This window comes from Polypterus senegalus, chromosome 13 (genome assembly GCF_016835505.1).
Source record: "Polypterus senegalus isolate Bchr_013 chromosome 13, ASM1683550v1, whole genome shotgun sequence".
Taxonomy (NCBI): Eukaryota; Metazoa; Chordata; class Cladistia; order Polypteriformes; family Polypteridae; genus Polypterus; species Polypterus senegalus.
This window is the reverse complement of record NC_053166.1, coordinates 66,943,307-66,961,472: the sequence shown is the minus strand read 5'-3', so window position 1 is coordinate 66,961,472 and position 18,166 is coordinate 66,943,307. Positions and strand designations below refer to the sequence as shown.

Below are 18,166 nucleotides of genomic sequence, written 5' to 3'. Positions count from 1 at the left end.
CAGAATCGAGAAAATAAATCTTAACACAAGGTGGTGTGAGAACAATTTAAGTACTGTAATCTGGTGCCTTTTAAAATAAATCTAGACAAAATACTGGGTAAACTTAGCAATTAGTGGTGATCAGTAAAACATTCAAATTTTGTTCTACATAGTTTTGCGAAATTCACTAAAAGAGGTTATTTAATGTCTTCAAAGGCCTTTTGGGTGGAAGCAAGACATTTTGCTCCCTGTGACCCAGTTAGCTGTGTATTGCAGATAATCCACAGCACACAGCTAAAAATCAACTACATACAGTATATACCATGGCTTTTGTTTGCATCACTGCAGATGAGCAAAAATGATTCATCACACACATTACTGCATTTTCTGGTCAGGAAAATGCACTACAACAATGCCCACCTTTTGCTTTGACCTAGCAACTGCACTTTTCTTCTTTCCCGATTCCTGCTGATGAGGCTGAGGATATGCACTCTCCAAGCACCATATAGGAATGCAGTGAGAATCATTTTTATCGCTTATTCATCTTTAAGATTGTGACTGGTAAGACTGCCATTATTATTGGCAAAGTGGATACTGAACTACCAGAACAATCACAGCACATGTCTTACAGTTCAACCGAAAGTCTATAAGCGGCAGTCATTGACTCTGATATTATTGTTTTTTCACTGGAGAACTTTATTTAAACACCAAGTGACAGGCAAACATATACAGAATGAAATTATTAAAACCCTCCCAGTCTGAAACTAAACACCTTTATTCATGTGTCAATGTTAGAAACACAGATTTCATGAAATGTTTCTGTGTTTCACTGCAAATACAGCTTTGCGTGAATCATCTGTTTATCACTAGCTATTAGCTAAGCAAACAAGATTAATTAACTAAATCATGTCTTCTGGTCTGTGAAATCTGCTATGATTTTATGTTTCTTAGACAACACAGATAAAAATTAATGTTTGCCTAGTATTGCTCAGCACTCTGCATATTATGCTTCACCTTATGAACCTGTGCTTAGGTTGCTCTTATCTCTTTGTCTTTTGCTCTCTACTCCTTTCTTTCTGTCACTGATTCTCAGTATTTACAGTACATAAGTAATAAGGGTGGAAGAAAATCATCCCTATTTGACCTTAACTTAAACGATTCTTCCTAACTTAGTGTCCACATGGAGTCTACATGTTCTGGTTGTGTTTGTGGTAGTTTTTCTTGGGGAACTTCAGCTGTCGCCCCACATCCCAAAGACATGCAGGTCAGATTTATTAGTAACATTAAAGTTAGGGTGGAAACTCTGGCTGAAGTAGGATGGATGGGTGGCTGAATGAATGCATTTATAAAAATGTAAACCATCATTATTTTGTGGTCTTCCAGATTTAGTGTGGCTTTTCTTACAATCTGGCTCCATCACCTGACTCTCTCTCGGCGTTGTACAGGAATTGATGTTGATTAAAACAATATTGCTATGTAATTTTATTATGTAATTTGTAAGGCTACTGTGTTATTTTTCTCTGTACATTGCCTTGCGGATCCTTTAATAAACTTCAGACATTAAAAAAGGAAAAAAAAAAACCAAAAACAATATTACTGAAGTGTTTTATCTGTATTTTTCAAAAAAGATTATACAGCCTGTATTCTTCATTAGATGTTAGCTATAATGTTTGTGAAACTTTTTTATGTCTTAGTTAAGCTTTGTCATGAGCACCATCTGTTAGATATGTGGAACAAGTAATGGCATCCTTTTTATCAGTTAAGGACTTATCCATTCAACTGGCAAACATGGCACTCATTCTTCATGGTTTAGGAAATATCCTATAAGTAATAGAGTAAATCACTTTGTTCATTGAAAGCAGGACACCCCGACTCTTGATGCAAGATTAGCATAACAGTAAGAAGAAATAAAAAAAATATTGGCACATGGCATATTTGTGTATGCCATATGCCAACATTCTTTATATGAATCATAATTCAAAGGATTAAGTAAGCATATGTACATTTACTTAGTCTCTTTAATAATAAAGTTAAATAAGCATTGTATATAAATTAAACATCAAATGTAAATACCTCACTGTGCTAAGAAAGATTTGCTTTGTTTTAGTTTGAAGGGCGTTTAACTCTTTTCATGGAAAATGATCATTTTTAAGCAACGTCTTCCATCTTTACTTTGATGGGTTTCTGTTATTTATGCTAGTGATTTGTATTTTCCTAATTATTTTGATTTACAAGACTTTTGGACCACTTAATTGGATATTCAAGGTAAAAGCAGACGGGTATGTGTAGAAAGGATGAAAGTGACAACAAAATTAATGAAATTGTTAGTCTGTCTCTTACCCCTACATCGAAAATGGCAATTCCCACCTGAAAGCTTCCAAGTAGCCTTTGGAGTTACTGAAAATTCTCCTGTTTGTAGTATAATAGCATTCTACAAAGTGTTTATGGGTCTGTAATGATTTTTTTGTTTCATACTTTCCTAAGTGACATCCTTCATCTGACATAACAGATTCTAATGACCCCTTATCACTTGGCAATAACATGTGTTTCATATTTAAATGATATTTAGCTGGATGAAATGTAATTCAGGTCTTTAAAATTCAAGTGTATCTTTATGGTTGATTCAGCAGAAATGATTTATTTGACAAGTGCATTGCATACAGTGTGTGTGGACACCAATGGACATTAAGATGAAGCGTCTTCAAAACAGAAACGAGATAATACGTCTTAACACAAGGAGGTGTGGGAACAATTTAAGCATGTAGTTGCTGTAATCTGGTGCCTTTTAAAATAAATCTAGACAAAATATTGGGTAAACTTGGCATGTTGTCTTCCTCATGCAAACCTCATATCAGCTTCTGTTTATGTAGCTGTTTGCACATTTGCATTCACATTGGGTTTAAAATTAAATTGCAACAAAACAGAACTCCTGCAAATTGGGACTAAAATGCAACTTAATAAAATGAGCTCCTTCCCACTCCATCTTGGCGGTGATCTCATCAGACCTGCCTCTACTGCAAAGAATCTTGGTCTCATTTTTGATTCCTCCCTCTCTTATTCCACCCACATAAACCACTTTAAGAAACTTTCTTACTTTCAACTCGGTAACATATCCCATGTTCACTCCTTCCTCTCCTTTTCTAATGCTGAGAAACTTGTCCATGCTTTTATCACATCCCGCATCAATTATTGTAACTCGCTGCTGGCAGGTGCCCCTTCTAATCTTATATCACAGCTCCAGCTTATTTAAAACTCGGCTGCAAGAGTCCTTACTCGAACCAGCAGCAGCGAGCACATCACACCCATCCTGCTCTGTCTTCACTGGCTCCCTGTGTCTTACAGAATCGAATATAAAATTCTACTAATACCCTACAAAGCCTTAAATAACCTCGCGCCAAACTACATCAGTGACCTTCTCCATTACTATGTGCCTGCCCGCCCACTAAGGTCCTCTGATTCTGGCAATCTTGTTGTGCCCCACACTAATCTACACTCCATGGGTGACAGCAGGGCCTTCAGCTGTATAGCGCCCAGACTCTGGAATGACCTACCGAAATTAATCAAATCAACTGACTCCATGAATTCTTTTAAAAAACAACTCAAAACTCATATGTTCAGGAAGGCTTTTAGCTCTACCTGACTTTATTACCCTTCTCTCAGTTTACCTCTCTGTCAAGATGCTCATGTAACCGGTATGTGTGTGCTAGACCATCAATTATGTTGTCTGTTAGGCTTTCTCTGAATTTACTGTCTTAATCTTCTTTATTTATTTATTTGGTTTGTACAATGCTATATACCCTTTCTTTCTTATATTCTGTAAGTGCCTTGAGCATGGGAAAGGCTCTATACAAATAAAATGTATTATTTTTATTAAATGTAATTGCATTCTTTATCATGACCACTAAATATTCTTTAAGCGATTCAATCACTATCTGATCATAAATGCATTGGTTTTTAATTTGGTCAGGTGCTATCTCATTATGTCTGGATTATCAAAAATGTATGATATCATCATCTGTAAAGGAGGCCTGAAATGGCCTAAAGTTACCTAGTAGCCTTTGGGAGAATATCTATGAAATGTAATTGCTGAGAAAAGGTGAAACATGGAGATGCAAATTATCGTTCACCCTTATTTTTTATTCTCATTTGTGTTTTTGAGAGAGACCAGCCAAAGCCATTAGCTGTAGTCTTAAATCTGCAATCTGTCTCCAAATCAGCATTTCCTTTTGATTTTAGTGATCTGGAGCTGATTTCAAGATTTGTCCACATCAGTCCCCAATCTCTAAAATCTCAAAAAGACATTTGAGAAATAAGAGATCATTCAGTTCATCCTGTTAAAAACTGGGAAGGTTAAAAAAATTTGTGTGCTTCAGAATTGGGAAGGCTACACAATTTTTGTGCTTCAGGATTTTGTTTTTGCTTCACAAGATTTTTTATATTTTGAAAGCTTACTTTTCATTTGTTCATTTTAGAAGCCACTACAGGCAGTTAATGGGTTGCTAGGGGGTCTTGACTGGTTTGCCAGGAACCCCCACTCTGATTTGCTTCTTAAGGACTCACTTATAAACTACAGTGTAGCGCAGGAGCCTTGTGATCTGAGCTACAAATCGGATCAGTGTGGTTGACATGGTTCCAGCTCATAGCTCTGTTATTATGACTCGGGTTTAATCTTAGTGTTTTGGCTCTGCTTAAATAACAGAATGTTGGTGATTAACTTTTTGCAATTCTTATGAAATTCTGCAGTTAAACTCTTTGGCTTGAAAAACAACTCACAACTGTTAGAAAAGGCTTCTTTCTGTTTTTGATTTTATTTTCTGTCTTGGGTGAAGACTTTTTTTTAAAATTACTTTAAATATAATAGTTACTCCTAAATGGTCATTGTCAAAAAACAAACTTCTGGGGTGGTCAAATTGGGTTAAGACAGAAGTTAGGCATCTAAACTGTGGAGATGGCAGGCTGCTTTGTGTTTTTTTGCTGGCATAACACATTAAACCTCTTTGACTAGCTCAGATTTCCATAACTCTTTGTACAAAGAAGTGCTACCTGGCTAAAGTCTTACATCATTTTTTTTTCACCTTGCTGCTACATCAGTTTTTCAAAATGCCTTTGAAAATTCTAAAGACCTGGATTAGGTCCGTATGTAGCCTTCTCCGCTCAAAAATAAAGTTTAACTCCCTTAGCCTGTATGAGTGGGATATTCTTTTCAATCCCTGGGTGCACTTGGTAGCAGTTTGGTGCCAGTCTGTCTCTATTTGCGGTGTGGGAGCTACAAACATACAAAATGCTCAAGATGGGTTTGCAACCAGGCTGTCTTTACACAGCTAGAACTCCACAAACAGCACATCCCCAATAGGCTCCAGGGATGCAAACTCAGCAACTGTATTCGCCGTTCGAGTCAAAGAAGAACTCATGTGGCCAATCAGGGGTCTCTTCTTTCCAGTGGGCTCTTTCCTTTTGTGCCCTGCTACTTGGCTTTACTAGCTTTTGAAACAGTAGGAACAATACACCCTTAATTTTTCATGACATTTTACATAATATAACCTGAGATTTGAATTGCTTCTGCACATTGCCCAGATGAGGTTGTTGTGTCAACATAAATCCACTTCAGAAGTTGCTCCCTGCAGGTCAGAGCTGTCCTTCCTGTATTTATAAATAATGTTAACTTTTCATTTTTCTACATTAAAGTGTATTTTTCAAGTGTCCAGATATTTTTGAATTATTTTTGCATTTTCCTTAGTAGACTCCGTATGCTTTAAGGTGTTTCCTGAAGCTGGGAGTGTGTTACTCAAAGTGAGTCCTTTTTTGGGACTAAGGTAACACTAATCTTACATACTGCCAACTGGCCTCCTTTCAGTATTGTTACTAACTTGTTAGTTGCTTTAAAACATTGTCTCAGATTGACAACTGAATGGATTACCTCCATCCGTTACTCTCCTTTACCAGATTCTATTCTCCATCAATTAGGATTTCCTAAGCTGACGGAACACATTTTGAAATCTGTGTTTTTATTAGTAATTTGTCCTTTGAAAATCAGAAATTAAACACAAATAGAAAAGCCCAAAATCAGACTGAAAAGTACATGAAGAAAACAAAAAAGCAAAATGAAAAACATACAGCCGAACATAAAAAATAATGAAAAACTTTAAAACAAAAAAGAAACAGATTTAAGTGCAGGAGGGAGAATAATTTAAATTTGCTGTTTTCTGATTTGTTTTTATGAGTTAAAGCCCGCCATGGTCACCTTTAGATTTTGCACAGTTCTTTCACTCTCACTCAATGTTGACGATGCCATCATATTTCGTTTTAGAAAGGTCCTTAAATTTTAACCAAACATATCAGATTTACTATTAATGCAATGGAATAAGTCAGCCCAGCCCTTAATAAATGTACATATCTGAAAGTAAACAGCACTGAATGTGGTACAGAAGGGTATATAAAGGCTCCCTTGTTTTTTCCATTTTTAAAGAGTGCCAGCTAACTGTTCCTTAAAGCTTTACAGCCTTTATTAAACGTTTTTTGGAAAAGGATTACAACATGATTGTGGTGAGTAAGATATGCTTTAGAAACACTAGAGAAGCAGAATATGCGTGATAAGAAATGTGCCTTTCCCATGGGATGTGTTAATCCCTAGAGATGAGGATCAGAAAAGCAATTTTAATACAATAACTGGCATTAAGACACTCTATTTGATTTATTTATACCTGAATATGGACTTTTAATCACAGTATGCTCGTCATCTGCAGTTTGATTTTCAGTGGCTGAATAAGAAACAAGGTGTGCAGTTTATAACATTAGATTAAAAGGCAACTGGCATATTTTTCTATATCTTACTTATTGAATAATCAAGTTTTTGGATATTCTAAGAAAAAATATTATCATTATTACATGCTTAAAATTTTAGATTACATGAATAAAAGAATGATGAAAAAGAATATCAAAATTTTATAAATGAAATGTAACAAGACATTTTTAATTGTTTCCATTTATTTAGCACTAACTCATTCTCCTTCAGCATCACAGTGGAGTTGGAGTCAGCAAGAAATGGGATGTCAGTCAGGCCCAGGGCAAACATACTCACGCACACACCCATATTCACACCCACTAGTGAAACCCAACAAGCATAGGATGTGGAAGGAAACAGAAGCATCCACAGAAAATCAATAAGGATACAGGAAAAACGTGCAGACTCCACACTGAAATTGACCTTGGCAGCAGCTCCGATTGTGAGATGTCAAATCAGTGCCACCATGTCACCCAGTAGCGATTATTTAATTCATTACGCGTGCAGTATTAATTAATTTTCTTTTTGATCAGAGGAAAATGAACAGTTAGTGCATGTGATGGTGATATACATATGTAATAATCTGGATCGTGTTAAACTATACTTTAATAACCAGCAAAAATTCTTGGGGTTAAAACTTCCATGCATCTAATGCAGTTAAGACTTAATTAATTTCTTCTAACCTCTTAATTCTACCAGTTAAATACAGCATCATTACCTTCTGTCCCCATCTAATATTTAACTCCTTTTAATGTTTTAATCATATGTTACGAAATACAGTAATTCTCTTTGCAAAACAGATTTCCAAAACTAAGTATCATGAGATACTTTTTTCTTATTAATTTAGTTCTAAGAAAGTAGCATAGTGTACAATTAAGCAGATAGAATCTGAAGAATGTATACAACAAATTACTTCAAAATCAATCTAGAAAGAATAACAGAGAAATAAATAAAAAACAAAAAACTAACAAAACAAGAATTCAACCCTCAACAAGATCACAAGCTCAAAATGCAGCTGCTGCTTCAGTCCTGGAACAAACACATGGGTCTCATGTCAACTCAACTGGCCCAACTATACCAGATTTCTGCCAGATAATGAATCGTTTATTAAACTGCGCTCTAAAGTTAAAAAACTGTCAGCAGCAGCACCCCAAGATACCCATCTGTTCTTCTTGCTTTCCTGAACATTTGCTACAAAACTCTTTTTCACACATTTTGTAGTATTACAGCAGTGCGGCTTCCTGTTTGTGAATCTGTCAACCATTGTCTGAGAATGAGATTCCATGAAGTATAACATTTAAATGGAAGCTGAGGACACACTTGATTTGGAACTATTAATCCCACATTAACTCTCTGAAAGGGACTCAATCCACGTTTGAGTCAACTGAAGCTTCTCCGTGATCAATTGATGCCTCCGTTTCCACAATGTTACAGTCGAGTAGCTATTACTGTTAGCGTGGCCTCCTCAAGGTCTTCCTAATATCTTTGTACACTGTTGTCTTCTTTTGACTTGCATACCTTTATCGGTTTATTTTACTAATGAGATCATTGCTTTAAAATACAATTCAGTGCTTTTACTGATTGATTCTGCTTGAATTTTATCTATCTATCTATCTATCTATCTATCTATCTATCTATCTATCTATCTATCTATCTATCTATCTATCTATCTACTAAATCCATATCACTTTCTATCATCTTCTATGATCACTATATTGGTTTGGCATGTACAGATTAGACATGGTTCTGATATGTCCTAGATTGCATTTTGTGAATATAGTCTTTGTAATTTCTCACAATTTGTGTAGTTTGTTTTTTACTACCATAGTCCGTTATGTGTGAGCAGGGATGGACTTGCACCTCACTTGGAGAAAACACAAAGCATTAGTAAAGTGATTATTAATTTCCGAATCAAAATAACACACAAAACACCTGAAGAGCAGATGAAACAACAGCCTAAAAGGGTCAAGCATAGACTCCGAAATGGAACTCAGATTTTGGTATGTTAAATGTCATTTGTATTTGTTAATAGTCACCGCTGTATTTTTCCCTTTAAATTTTTTATTTCTTCTAACCTCTTTTGCTTTTTAAATTTAAACAGTCTTCTGACAAGATAAGAATTCTTCAGCCTCATGGTCATATGTTAGTGTTCCAATTCTTTCTACTTAATCTTACAAAAAAGTAAATGAAGTTTATTGCAGAAGCTGCTGTTTTATGTCATATACAGTATGCCATCTGATGACGCAGATTACACTTACAACTATTTTCTCAAATATTTTCTTTTTATTCACATCGATTGTTTCACACATTATATACCACCTCACATACTGTATGCTCAAAGTATTGCTGAGTTCTCTAAAATTAAGTTACTTAAAGTTGGTGTGTGAGCTAACTGATCTGAAGTTGACTTACTGTTTCATAAACATGCTATTCTTCAATAGAAGAGTCATCCAAATTGGCCTAATATATCTGTACATTTCATGTATTTTTATTTCAGAACATAATGTTACTAAGGAGGATATTGCATGCCACCCAGAGTCTTTCGCGGAGAAAGCCGATAGCTACAGATGGAGAAGAGACAAATCTCAATCGCTGCCTGGCCACCATCGACCTTGTTGCCCTGGGAGTGGGGAGCACACTGGGAGCTGGAGTCTACGTACTTTCAGGAGAAGTGGCACGTGAAACGTCTGGTCCCAGCATTATGATCTCCTTCCTTATTGCAGCAGTGGCTTCTATTTTTGCTGGCTTGTGCTATGCAGAGTTTGGTGCCAGAGTACCCAAAACTGGCTCTGCTTATTTATATAGCTATGTGACTGTTGGTGAGATCTGGGCCTTCATCACTGGCTGGAATCTGATTCTTTCTTATATGATAGGCAAGTATCAATTTTGTTTCACTATGTGATACAGTGAGAATAAGGCTACTGGAAGGTGATGGCCTCAGTCCATTTGTTAAGCAAAGGCAGTTTTTTGGCCTAAGGGGAGAATTCTCATTATTCTAAACAATAGAAATACCAAATAAACTATAAATATAACAAAAAGAAAGGATTAAATGTAACCAAAAAGATGACAGTACAGGGCTTTGGATGCAAAAGGCACACAAGTAACAGAACAATTCAAAATAAAAATGTCTCTCTTTGCCCCGTCTCTTCCACCTATCTCCAATGGACTTAAAGTTTAACTGCCATGTGATCAGGAGTATCTTCTTATTTTCTGCCTCTAACTATTTCTTGGGGCAACTCCAGCAAATCAGACCCTAGGGTCATCCTTGCAGAACTTCCCAGGGGCTCCAAGTGTCCCTGCATCTTACTAGGTTGCAAAGACATATTAGATAATATTAGATAACCAACTAAGGACACTGTGGACTCCAAAAACACTTTCTATAGTCCTCCAGCGCTCTGGACTTACGTTAGTGTCCCCAAAGCCATTTGCTCCTGAACTCCATACACACTATTTGGGCATAATGCAGTGCCACCTGGACATCCTGCAACTTGCCTCCTGTCTTGGTCAAAGGGAAATATTATGTCACAATTGTAGTCTCTATTGAGCCCTTTTTACAACTTGTTCTATGCAATTTAATTCAATTAAATTAATTTTAGTATTACAGACTTTACTGACAAAACTGTGTTAAAATGATAATAAATCTATTTCAATTTGATAAACATAGGTAATTATAACAAAATAATCTATTAATGCATGCCCAGATATCTTGGTGTTAAAACGATGTGGATAGATAGATAGATAGATAGATAGATAGATAGATAGATAGATAGATAGATAGATAGATAGATAGATCGCTTTGGTGTAATTCACACTCTCTTGAGGGTCCTTAGGCCACTAGGTGTTAGCTGGGATATTCACTGAAATGTCTTTTGATGAGGCAGAATAAACTTTTTTATGATAAAAACACATTGCTGGAAGCTTCCTTTTATTTGAATAACATCTTTATTCACCAAAGGAGAAATGAAAATATATATTAAAAAAAATGAAGAGAAAAAAATTATTTTTTGTGGAACGTTTTTTTGTGAAACTTCCTAACTTACAGTTCATGTAGAGATTTCCATCTCTATGAGGAGCAAAATGTCTCCTGTCTCTTATACTTATACTCTCACCTTCTGTTCTAACCTTGTCCTTCTCCAAATTAGTGTAGCACTTTTTGTTGAGCATCACTCTCCACACCTGTCATGAACTTTATTTTGAAGCTGATTTTGTACAAATGTTTCCAAATGATGTAAAGACTTTTTTTATTACCAGACCAATTGCTTTCTTGATCGGCTTATTTTTTGTTAAGTTCATAGATAGCTTTGCATTTATTAGCCAGTGAGTTTCACAAAAGCCCATCTATTATGTATTGTTCACCTTATACTGTATGTGTCAAGAAAATGATTGGAAATACTGAACCTTGAAAAAAACTCTTTATTTCTTTGATAAATAAAGGCTTCTTAGACATAAGAAACTGATTCATTTTTACTAGCCGATACAGAAAGGGATTCACGCAGATTTAGCATAACAGTCTGTCAGAGAAACTCTCCACAAACTCTGCTCCCTGTATTTTGACTCATCAACTTCTATCCTGTTGATCAAATAAGAACAATTTGTGGTTAAAGTGGGCCAAGGAACACAAACACTGGTCACTCAAGGGCTGAAAAAACATTGCTGCTCTGTTGAATTTTGGTTCTCCTTGATTCTTCCTGATGGATATGGCAAAAACTTCCAAGGCTGTGGATCTCCCATAATTAATATGGGTAGTGGTGGTGCTGATGTGATAATGGTGGTGTGTTGATTTGAGCAGAGCAATGCCACAGGAGCTCTGAAGATAACTCATAATCCGGTACATCTCTTCATTTTGGTTATGTGCTGTCCAATGCTCCAGCAGGACAATTTTGAATGTCATAAGGCTAGAATAGACAAGGAATAGTTTTATAAATATGACTTTGAATTCACCTTAATGCAATGACCTCACTAGTGGTCAGATCTCAATCCAATTTATAATTGGCAAGATGAAAAAGAACAAGCAACTTGATTTACAGATCAGCCATTACTTTGTAATCAATATGGGCCAACATCCCTACACTTTTGGAACCATGTTGAGCCCATGCCACAAATAATTTAAGCTTTTTGTGGTGGCCACTCAGTGTATACCGCATTTGAGGTCTGATTTTGAAGTTTGAGATACCTTCAGACTGCCTTGTACAGAAGGCCATCTTGCAGATTTTCAGATCACAGTCTTCAGTCTTCACTCTGTCTGCGGTCAGACTGTAGTGATTTACTAATAGAAACACAGGGATATTGCAAGTGTTTCATGGTAGCGTGGTGTTGCTGAATTTTGTAGACAAAATGGGCAAGGTTAATGCTCATTTCACTTTTTCCTTAAAATTAAAAATAATTGTGCAAAGCAAATTTTGATTAAAATGTTTTTGAAAAACACCAAAGGTGTGTTAGAATGGTACAATATTATAATTACACAGTATATGTCCAAGTGGGCCATAAAGACTTCAGAGAGAATGGACGCGATGTATGCAGCAGCTGGTTTGTGCCAGAGCTGACTGTGACTGTGCTCCAGAACCTCCAAATGAACTGTGGTACCTCAAAATCTGTATATTTTTAAACAAATAAAGAGATAAAAGAATTGGGAGAGAGACAATGGAAACAAAGATGCACAGGAAAGGGTTGAGGAGAGAAAAACCTCTAAAATGAGTGTAGTGCACAGAGGTTCGATGACATGACAATTTTGCAAGATGTCCAAGTGAAATATTAATTTATATATGCAAGTATATAAGTAAGCAGGTCTTATTTAATGTACGTATAAGGCAAATTACATAATCAGCATTATCAGCGTTATGCTACGGTGCCCAAATTGCCATTGTCAGCACAGACCTATTCCTCCTCTTGGCAGACAATATGAACTTTGGCCCCTCATAATTTATAAATTGTTTGCTAGGTGTATGGTAAATATGTTGCTGCCTATGAAAATGATAGTTTGTGCTTCTATATTCCTTCCATAAACAACAAGAACATGACTGCACCAGAGGACACCTTTTATCAACTGACTTTTGGTAAAAAATGGGATCTGTAGAAGAAATGATGTAACAGAAGCTTGTAAAGCATGTCAATAAAATATGCTTAGACTGATTCATCTGAAGGCAACTCATGACTGGCAAAACAAACATGGCTATCTTACTGTGTATAACAGTTATTTAACTCCACTTACAAAGGGACTAAATCAACAAAATACAATCAGCATGTCTGCTGGAATTACAGTCACACTTTGCACCTCTGAGGGAAGAGCGCACCTTCACACACCTCCTGACATTACTCGCAATGAGTATCGTTGGAAAGTAATCTTAGGAAGTAATCTTTTAAACCTAATGGCCAGAACAGAGGATACCAGATAACATCCTGACATCACCAGGCTCAGGTTTCTCTGGTTCATTCTGTCTTCTACCTTGTTCTTTGTGTGTTTTAACAAATCTGCATTTATACATGTACACATTCTGTATTTGGCAATTAGTATAGTCTATACTTTTTATTTTAACTGAGAATTGCACACAGCAATATGCATGTGCACTCAGTGAAGAACGCTATACAAAAAATAAGTTGTATTACATTGTATTGTCTTACACTTATAAATCTAAGTATTATGGTTAGCACTGGAATGCATCGAAAAGTAATTTGATGACCATGAGAAGAGTCGTAAAAACAAAAGAAGCCATTATCAAAAGACTTACTGAGAATGCGTTAGACCCAAAATAGAAACCCAAAGAACTGTAGTCAAAATACTAATGCTAAAGTTAGAAACTGAGAGATCTTAGAGGGTAATAACAAGAGAAACAGCACAAAAGACGTTTTGTAGGAATCTGCAAAACTTGGATAAATACAGGTCTGAAGTGCTGATCTTCATACTGTGAAATCAATGATGTAATTCATTGCAACCAAAAAAGCAGCATGGCAACTGTGACCCAAAGTGGCAGCAACCAGAAGAAACCAAAATTGCGACAAGCCATTTCAAAATAAATAATAATAATATGAAAACAAATGAAAAAATAACAAACAAGGGAAGAATATGATTCAGGAAAAGGATCCATGACGTCAGTGATGTCGTTAGGGTTAGTGTCTCACTCAGAGCTCTAACTTAGCAGAGAGATGATTATACGATGTAACGCATGGACACCTGGCCAGTTAGTGCAGCGTGGTAATGATGCGTACGCAGTTGACACTTTCGTCTTGGTTTCTCTTCGTGATTTGAGCCTGCGGATACGAGATCGTTTCATCGAGGATGGTGATTACCCTTGGTGGTTTCAGCCAGAAGCACTGCGCAAAACTTTTTATAGACATTTATTTGGGTGTCCCCCTGGTGACATTGCCACACTAAGATGATTGTCCTCCTCCAATCAAAGCAGAGTATTGACATTTTCTTCAACATTTTCTATGTGTAGCGATTAAACCATGTCCACAGTTTATTTGGCCTATAGAGAGTATAATATACCCCAAACATGCTGTAATGTATCAATATAGGTACTTTTTCAACATCATAAATTAAAATAAGAAAATCTGATGGCAGAATACTATATAGTAAAATACAATATTATATTTTTGAAACAAGAGCTGACTGTTAAAAGTGTAACAATATACTGTATATGCTTCATTATATATTTATTTCTTGTTTTCCTGGTTTGTCTTTTTAAGGAGCTTCAAGTGTTGCAAGGGCATGGAGTGGGACATTTAATGACCTTGTTGATAACAAAATTTTCAATTATTTAAGTAACCATACACCAATGAATCTACCAGGTCTGGCCCCCTACCCTGACTTTTTTGCAGCTGGCCTCATTTTATTACTAGCAGGTATGTAATTTGCACCTGTGATTTGTGAGCTATTGAGAAATGTTGGGAATTATTTGTTTTTTCAGCTCAGATGGACAGAAGACTCCTCCAGGGATGCCGTGGGATCAGGCAATGGCCCTTGGAAGCTAAAATGAAAAAATCAAAAAAATAAGGATGGATGGATTAAATTGTAAAACATATGGATGAATTAAAATGTAAAAAAAAGAAAGCTTCTGTTAAACTGCCATGACATAATGCAACAATTTTTGATATGTTGAAACTCCAAAGTGCTTTCTTTTCATAGTGTATTTTGGTATCAAGTGTATGGTGGGTTATCACTAAAACAGTGCAATAAATGCCAAAAGCTAATGTTTAAATGGCTCTTTTTATTAATTTAAGGCCTCCTAGCTTTCGGAGTAAAGGAATCTACAACTGTCAACAAAATCTTCACTGGCATTAACATCGTGGTACTTTTGTTTGTCATAATCTCTGGATTCATTAAAGGAGACATTAAGAACTGGGAAATTAATCCAGATGCTCTTTTAAATATCACTGATGGGTATGTGCTTATTTATTTATTTATTTGTAAATATGTAAAAACTCAATTTTACATATTTACTATGAGTTGGCCTGACTTCATTGTTCAATTCCTATTATTTGATTTATTTTCCTGCTCTGTTTAACTTTTCTTTAATTTAACTTGAATTACTTGTTACGTATGTGACTTCAAGAATTTCAACATATTACTGTGCATTAATTCCCTTTAGAAAAGAAACCACAAGGTGAGTGTCATCAAAGAGCTAGAAGGCAAGATACTTTAATGAGTCCAGTTCTCTTCCCCTGTTCATGACGACCTTTCATTGAGATCAATCTCCTAACATTAATTCTGTTTGTTTTAGAAAATGGCAAAGCCATGCAGAAATGAAAATGAATTGAGCAGCAAGGAATTAGAACTTTTTTAAGGAAATTATAATGGATTGTCAGAAAAACAGACAGCAGTCGAAGCACAGAAATCTAGAGTTAGTATTAACTGAAATCAACATGTACAACCAATAAGTCAAATCAAGATGTTCTTTACCAAACTTAACCCTATGTAAATGTGCTCCTAATTTTTAGGAGCTAGTCTTTTATTAGGTGTTTTCCTAATCTTTCAGCGGCCATGTTTTTTAGCCGAGATCTGATCATATGTTGCATGTTGTCAGTATCCACGACAAGCTACAGACATTGTTATAGACATTATGGTAGCACACATGAAAAACAGCACATAGAATGATGGTGCCCACAGAGGAATGTCAAACGCAACTGTAACATGATAGTGGTAGAAAAACATCTCTAAAAATTATACTTCCAAAAAATAAACAATTTAATAACAATGTGTTACTGTTCTATCGAAAGAGGCAGAAAAAGATTTCAGAAAAGGGCCAGGAGAAAAGATGTGGTTAAAGTATCGAGCTAAAGTCTTTATCACAATTCCGTGAGATCAATCGCCAATGCCTAAAAGCAAACTGTAAATCATATTTCAAAGAAACAAGGCTGATGTTCAAAATGTCAGGAATCATCAAAACAAAAATGATTCTGGGTAAAGCTCTTTCAGATCTTGGATAATGCAGGTCTATACATGATAGCCTAAATACTTTCAAAGGTTGAGTATTCCCAGAGCATCATGGGATACATCTCCATAGAAATGGAATACAAAAGTTAGAAAATGACGGTGTCAACAAATAAATAAAATGTTGTGACGTAATAACAGGAAAAAGGAATGACTTGTGAACAGAGAGCTAAAAAAATAAGCTGACATCAAATTTGAATTCTCCAAAGCAAAACAAACAAACAAACAAACAAAACAAAATCAGTATAAAATTTATCTCTAATGGACACAAAATTAAAAATACTGACAGTAACCATTCTGAATATAACAATTAAAAAACTAATACTTATTAAAAATAGAAATACACAACGAAATGACCATGGCTGAGCAGTTTATTATAAAATGCGAGGGTGTACCCAGATGACAAGAGTTAACTGGGGCAAAAACATCATCAAGATGGCCAAGTTGTGGGCATTTGCAGATGGTAGAAATCATTAGGCATGGCAGGGAAACCACTGTATAACAGAGAGAGTTGTAATCTGAGTGAGATTTCCTTCCTTGTGAAGGGGAAAGAAAATGGCATCAGGAAAGTCTGGCAGGAAGTATCCATGTAACAAAGGCATTGACCCCAAAGTGATTCATGGCTTGGCTACCAGTTGGGCCCAAGAGGAGGTTTGAAGTCATCTTACAGCAGAGGGAAGATTGACTCTGGAGGTTTTGGGAGAAGCTCACTGGCAAGAGGAAGAGAAAGTCAGGCTTGTCTGACAGACAAGGAGAAAGAAGTGAAAACAGGAATGCTTTGTTTTGGTACCTAAGATGTTGGCTGGTGGGCGAGCCACCCCACCAAGAAGATAAGGATTCAGGACTTGTGTAGGCAGCCCCAAAAAGGCAACAGGCTTTGGTTTATCCCTTTCTTCACTTCTACCCCCTTCTTTGCTTTATACAACTTAACTTAATACTTCCACATTTAGATGATTTTTAAACCATTTCTGTGATGCTAAAATTAATATCTTTCCGGAGTTTATTAACTTCTTACTGAATTAAGTGTGGACTTTGAACAATTTGATTATTTTAATTGAAATATTTGCACTTTTTTACATTTAGAAACCATTCAGGTAGCAGCAATTCAACCTATAAAATAGGCACAGGAGGATATTTTCCATTCGGTTTTGAAGGAACATTGGCTGGGGCGGCTACCTGCTTCTATGCATTTGTTGGCTTTGACTGCATTGCAACGACAGGTAATGGAGTGACTATAAATCAGGCTCAGATAGACAGTCCCATATTTCTAGCCCATGTAATGATGACGATTTGTCTATATTTACATGGAACTGATTAGAGTTCCACTCACTAAATAGAAATCATAAAACTAAACAGAGAAAAACTATATTTGCAAGCTTTCTTCATGATTGGCTACATTTAATGATTATAAAAATGTAGGGATTCTTTCTTTAGAACGAGTCAGCATGGTGGGGCAGTGGGCTGCATTGTGGCCTTGCAAATCTGGGAGCCTTTTTAAATTGATGGCTGGAGGGTTTCCTTCTTGAATGTTGTATGCTCTACTGCTCCTCATGTTAAGGGACTTCAGCTTATTCTACAGTCAAGGAATTGAGGTGGTAAAAAGAGGCAGAGTGGCCTAGTATAAAAATGATTTTAGCCTTTACTTATGTGTGACCTGAAAAGGACAGACACCCCACCTTCCCTTCCTTTTGCTAATTACTGCAGTGATGCAGAGACCCTTACCATGTCAAGTCTGGTACAGAATGTGGATGTTAATGATATTTATAAATTTATAGGTTTATTGGGTCATCAATGTCATAGAGATAATTTTAAAGGGCATAACAAAGTAATGCACATTAGCTAGAAAATCTTCCTAGAAATGACACAATATCTAAATATCAATGGTCAATGCATCAACCTCACAACGGTACCTTCAGGAGCTTTCATTCCAGTACCATCACTGTCGGTGTGGTTAGTACATCCACATCACTAATATATAA

The 18,166-nt window shown here is 36.1% G+C and overlaps 1 protein-coding gene across 1 annotated transcript in view; it reads left to right on the top strand.

Moving 5' to 3' along the window:
* Nucleotides 1–18,166, top strand: part of LOC120542286 (cationic amino acid transporter 2-like) — a 101,370-nt gene that overhangs the window by 30,899 nt on the left and 52,305 nt on the right. Inside the window, exons 2-5 of the mRNA XM_039774621.1 lie at nt 9,258–9,633; nt 14,444–14,599; nt 14,978–15,137; nt 17,271–17,407. Coding sequence (XP_039630555.1) covers nt 9,264–9,633; nt 14,444–14,599; nt 14,978–15,137; nt 17,271–17,407 — 823 coding nt within the window. The 5' untranslated portion in view covers nt 9,258–9,263. The remainder of the gene's footprint in view (nt 1–9,257; nt 9,634–14,443; nt 14,600–14,977; nt 15,138–17,270; nt 17,408–18,166) is intronic.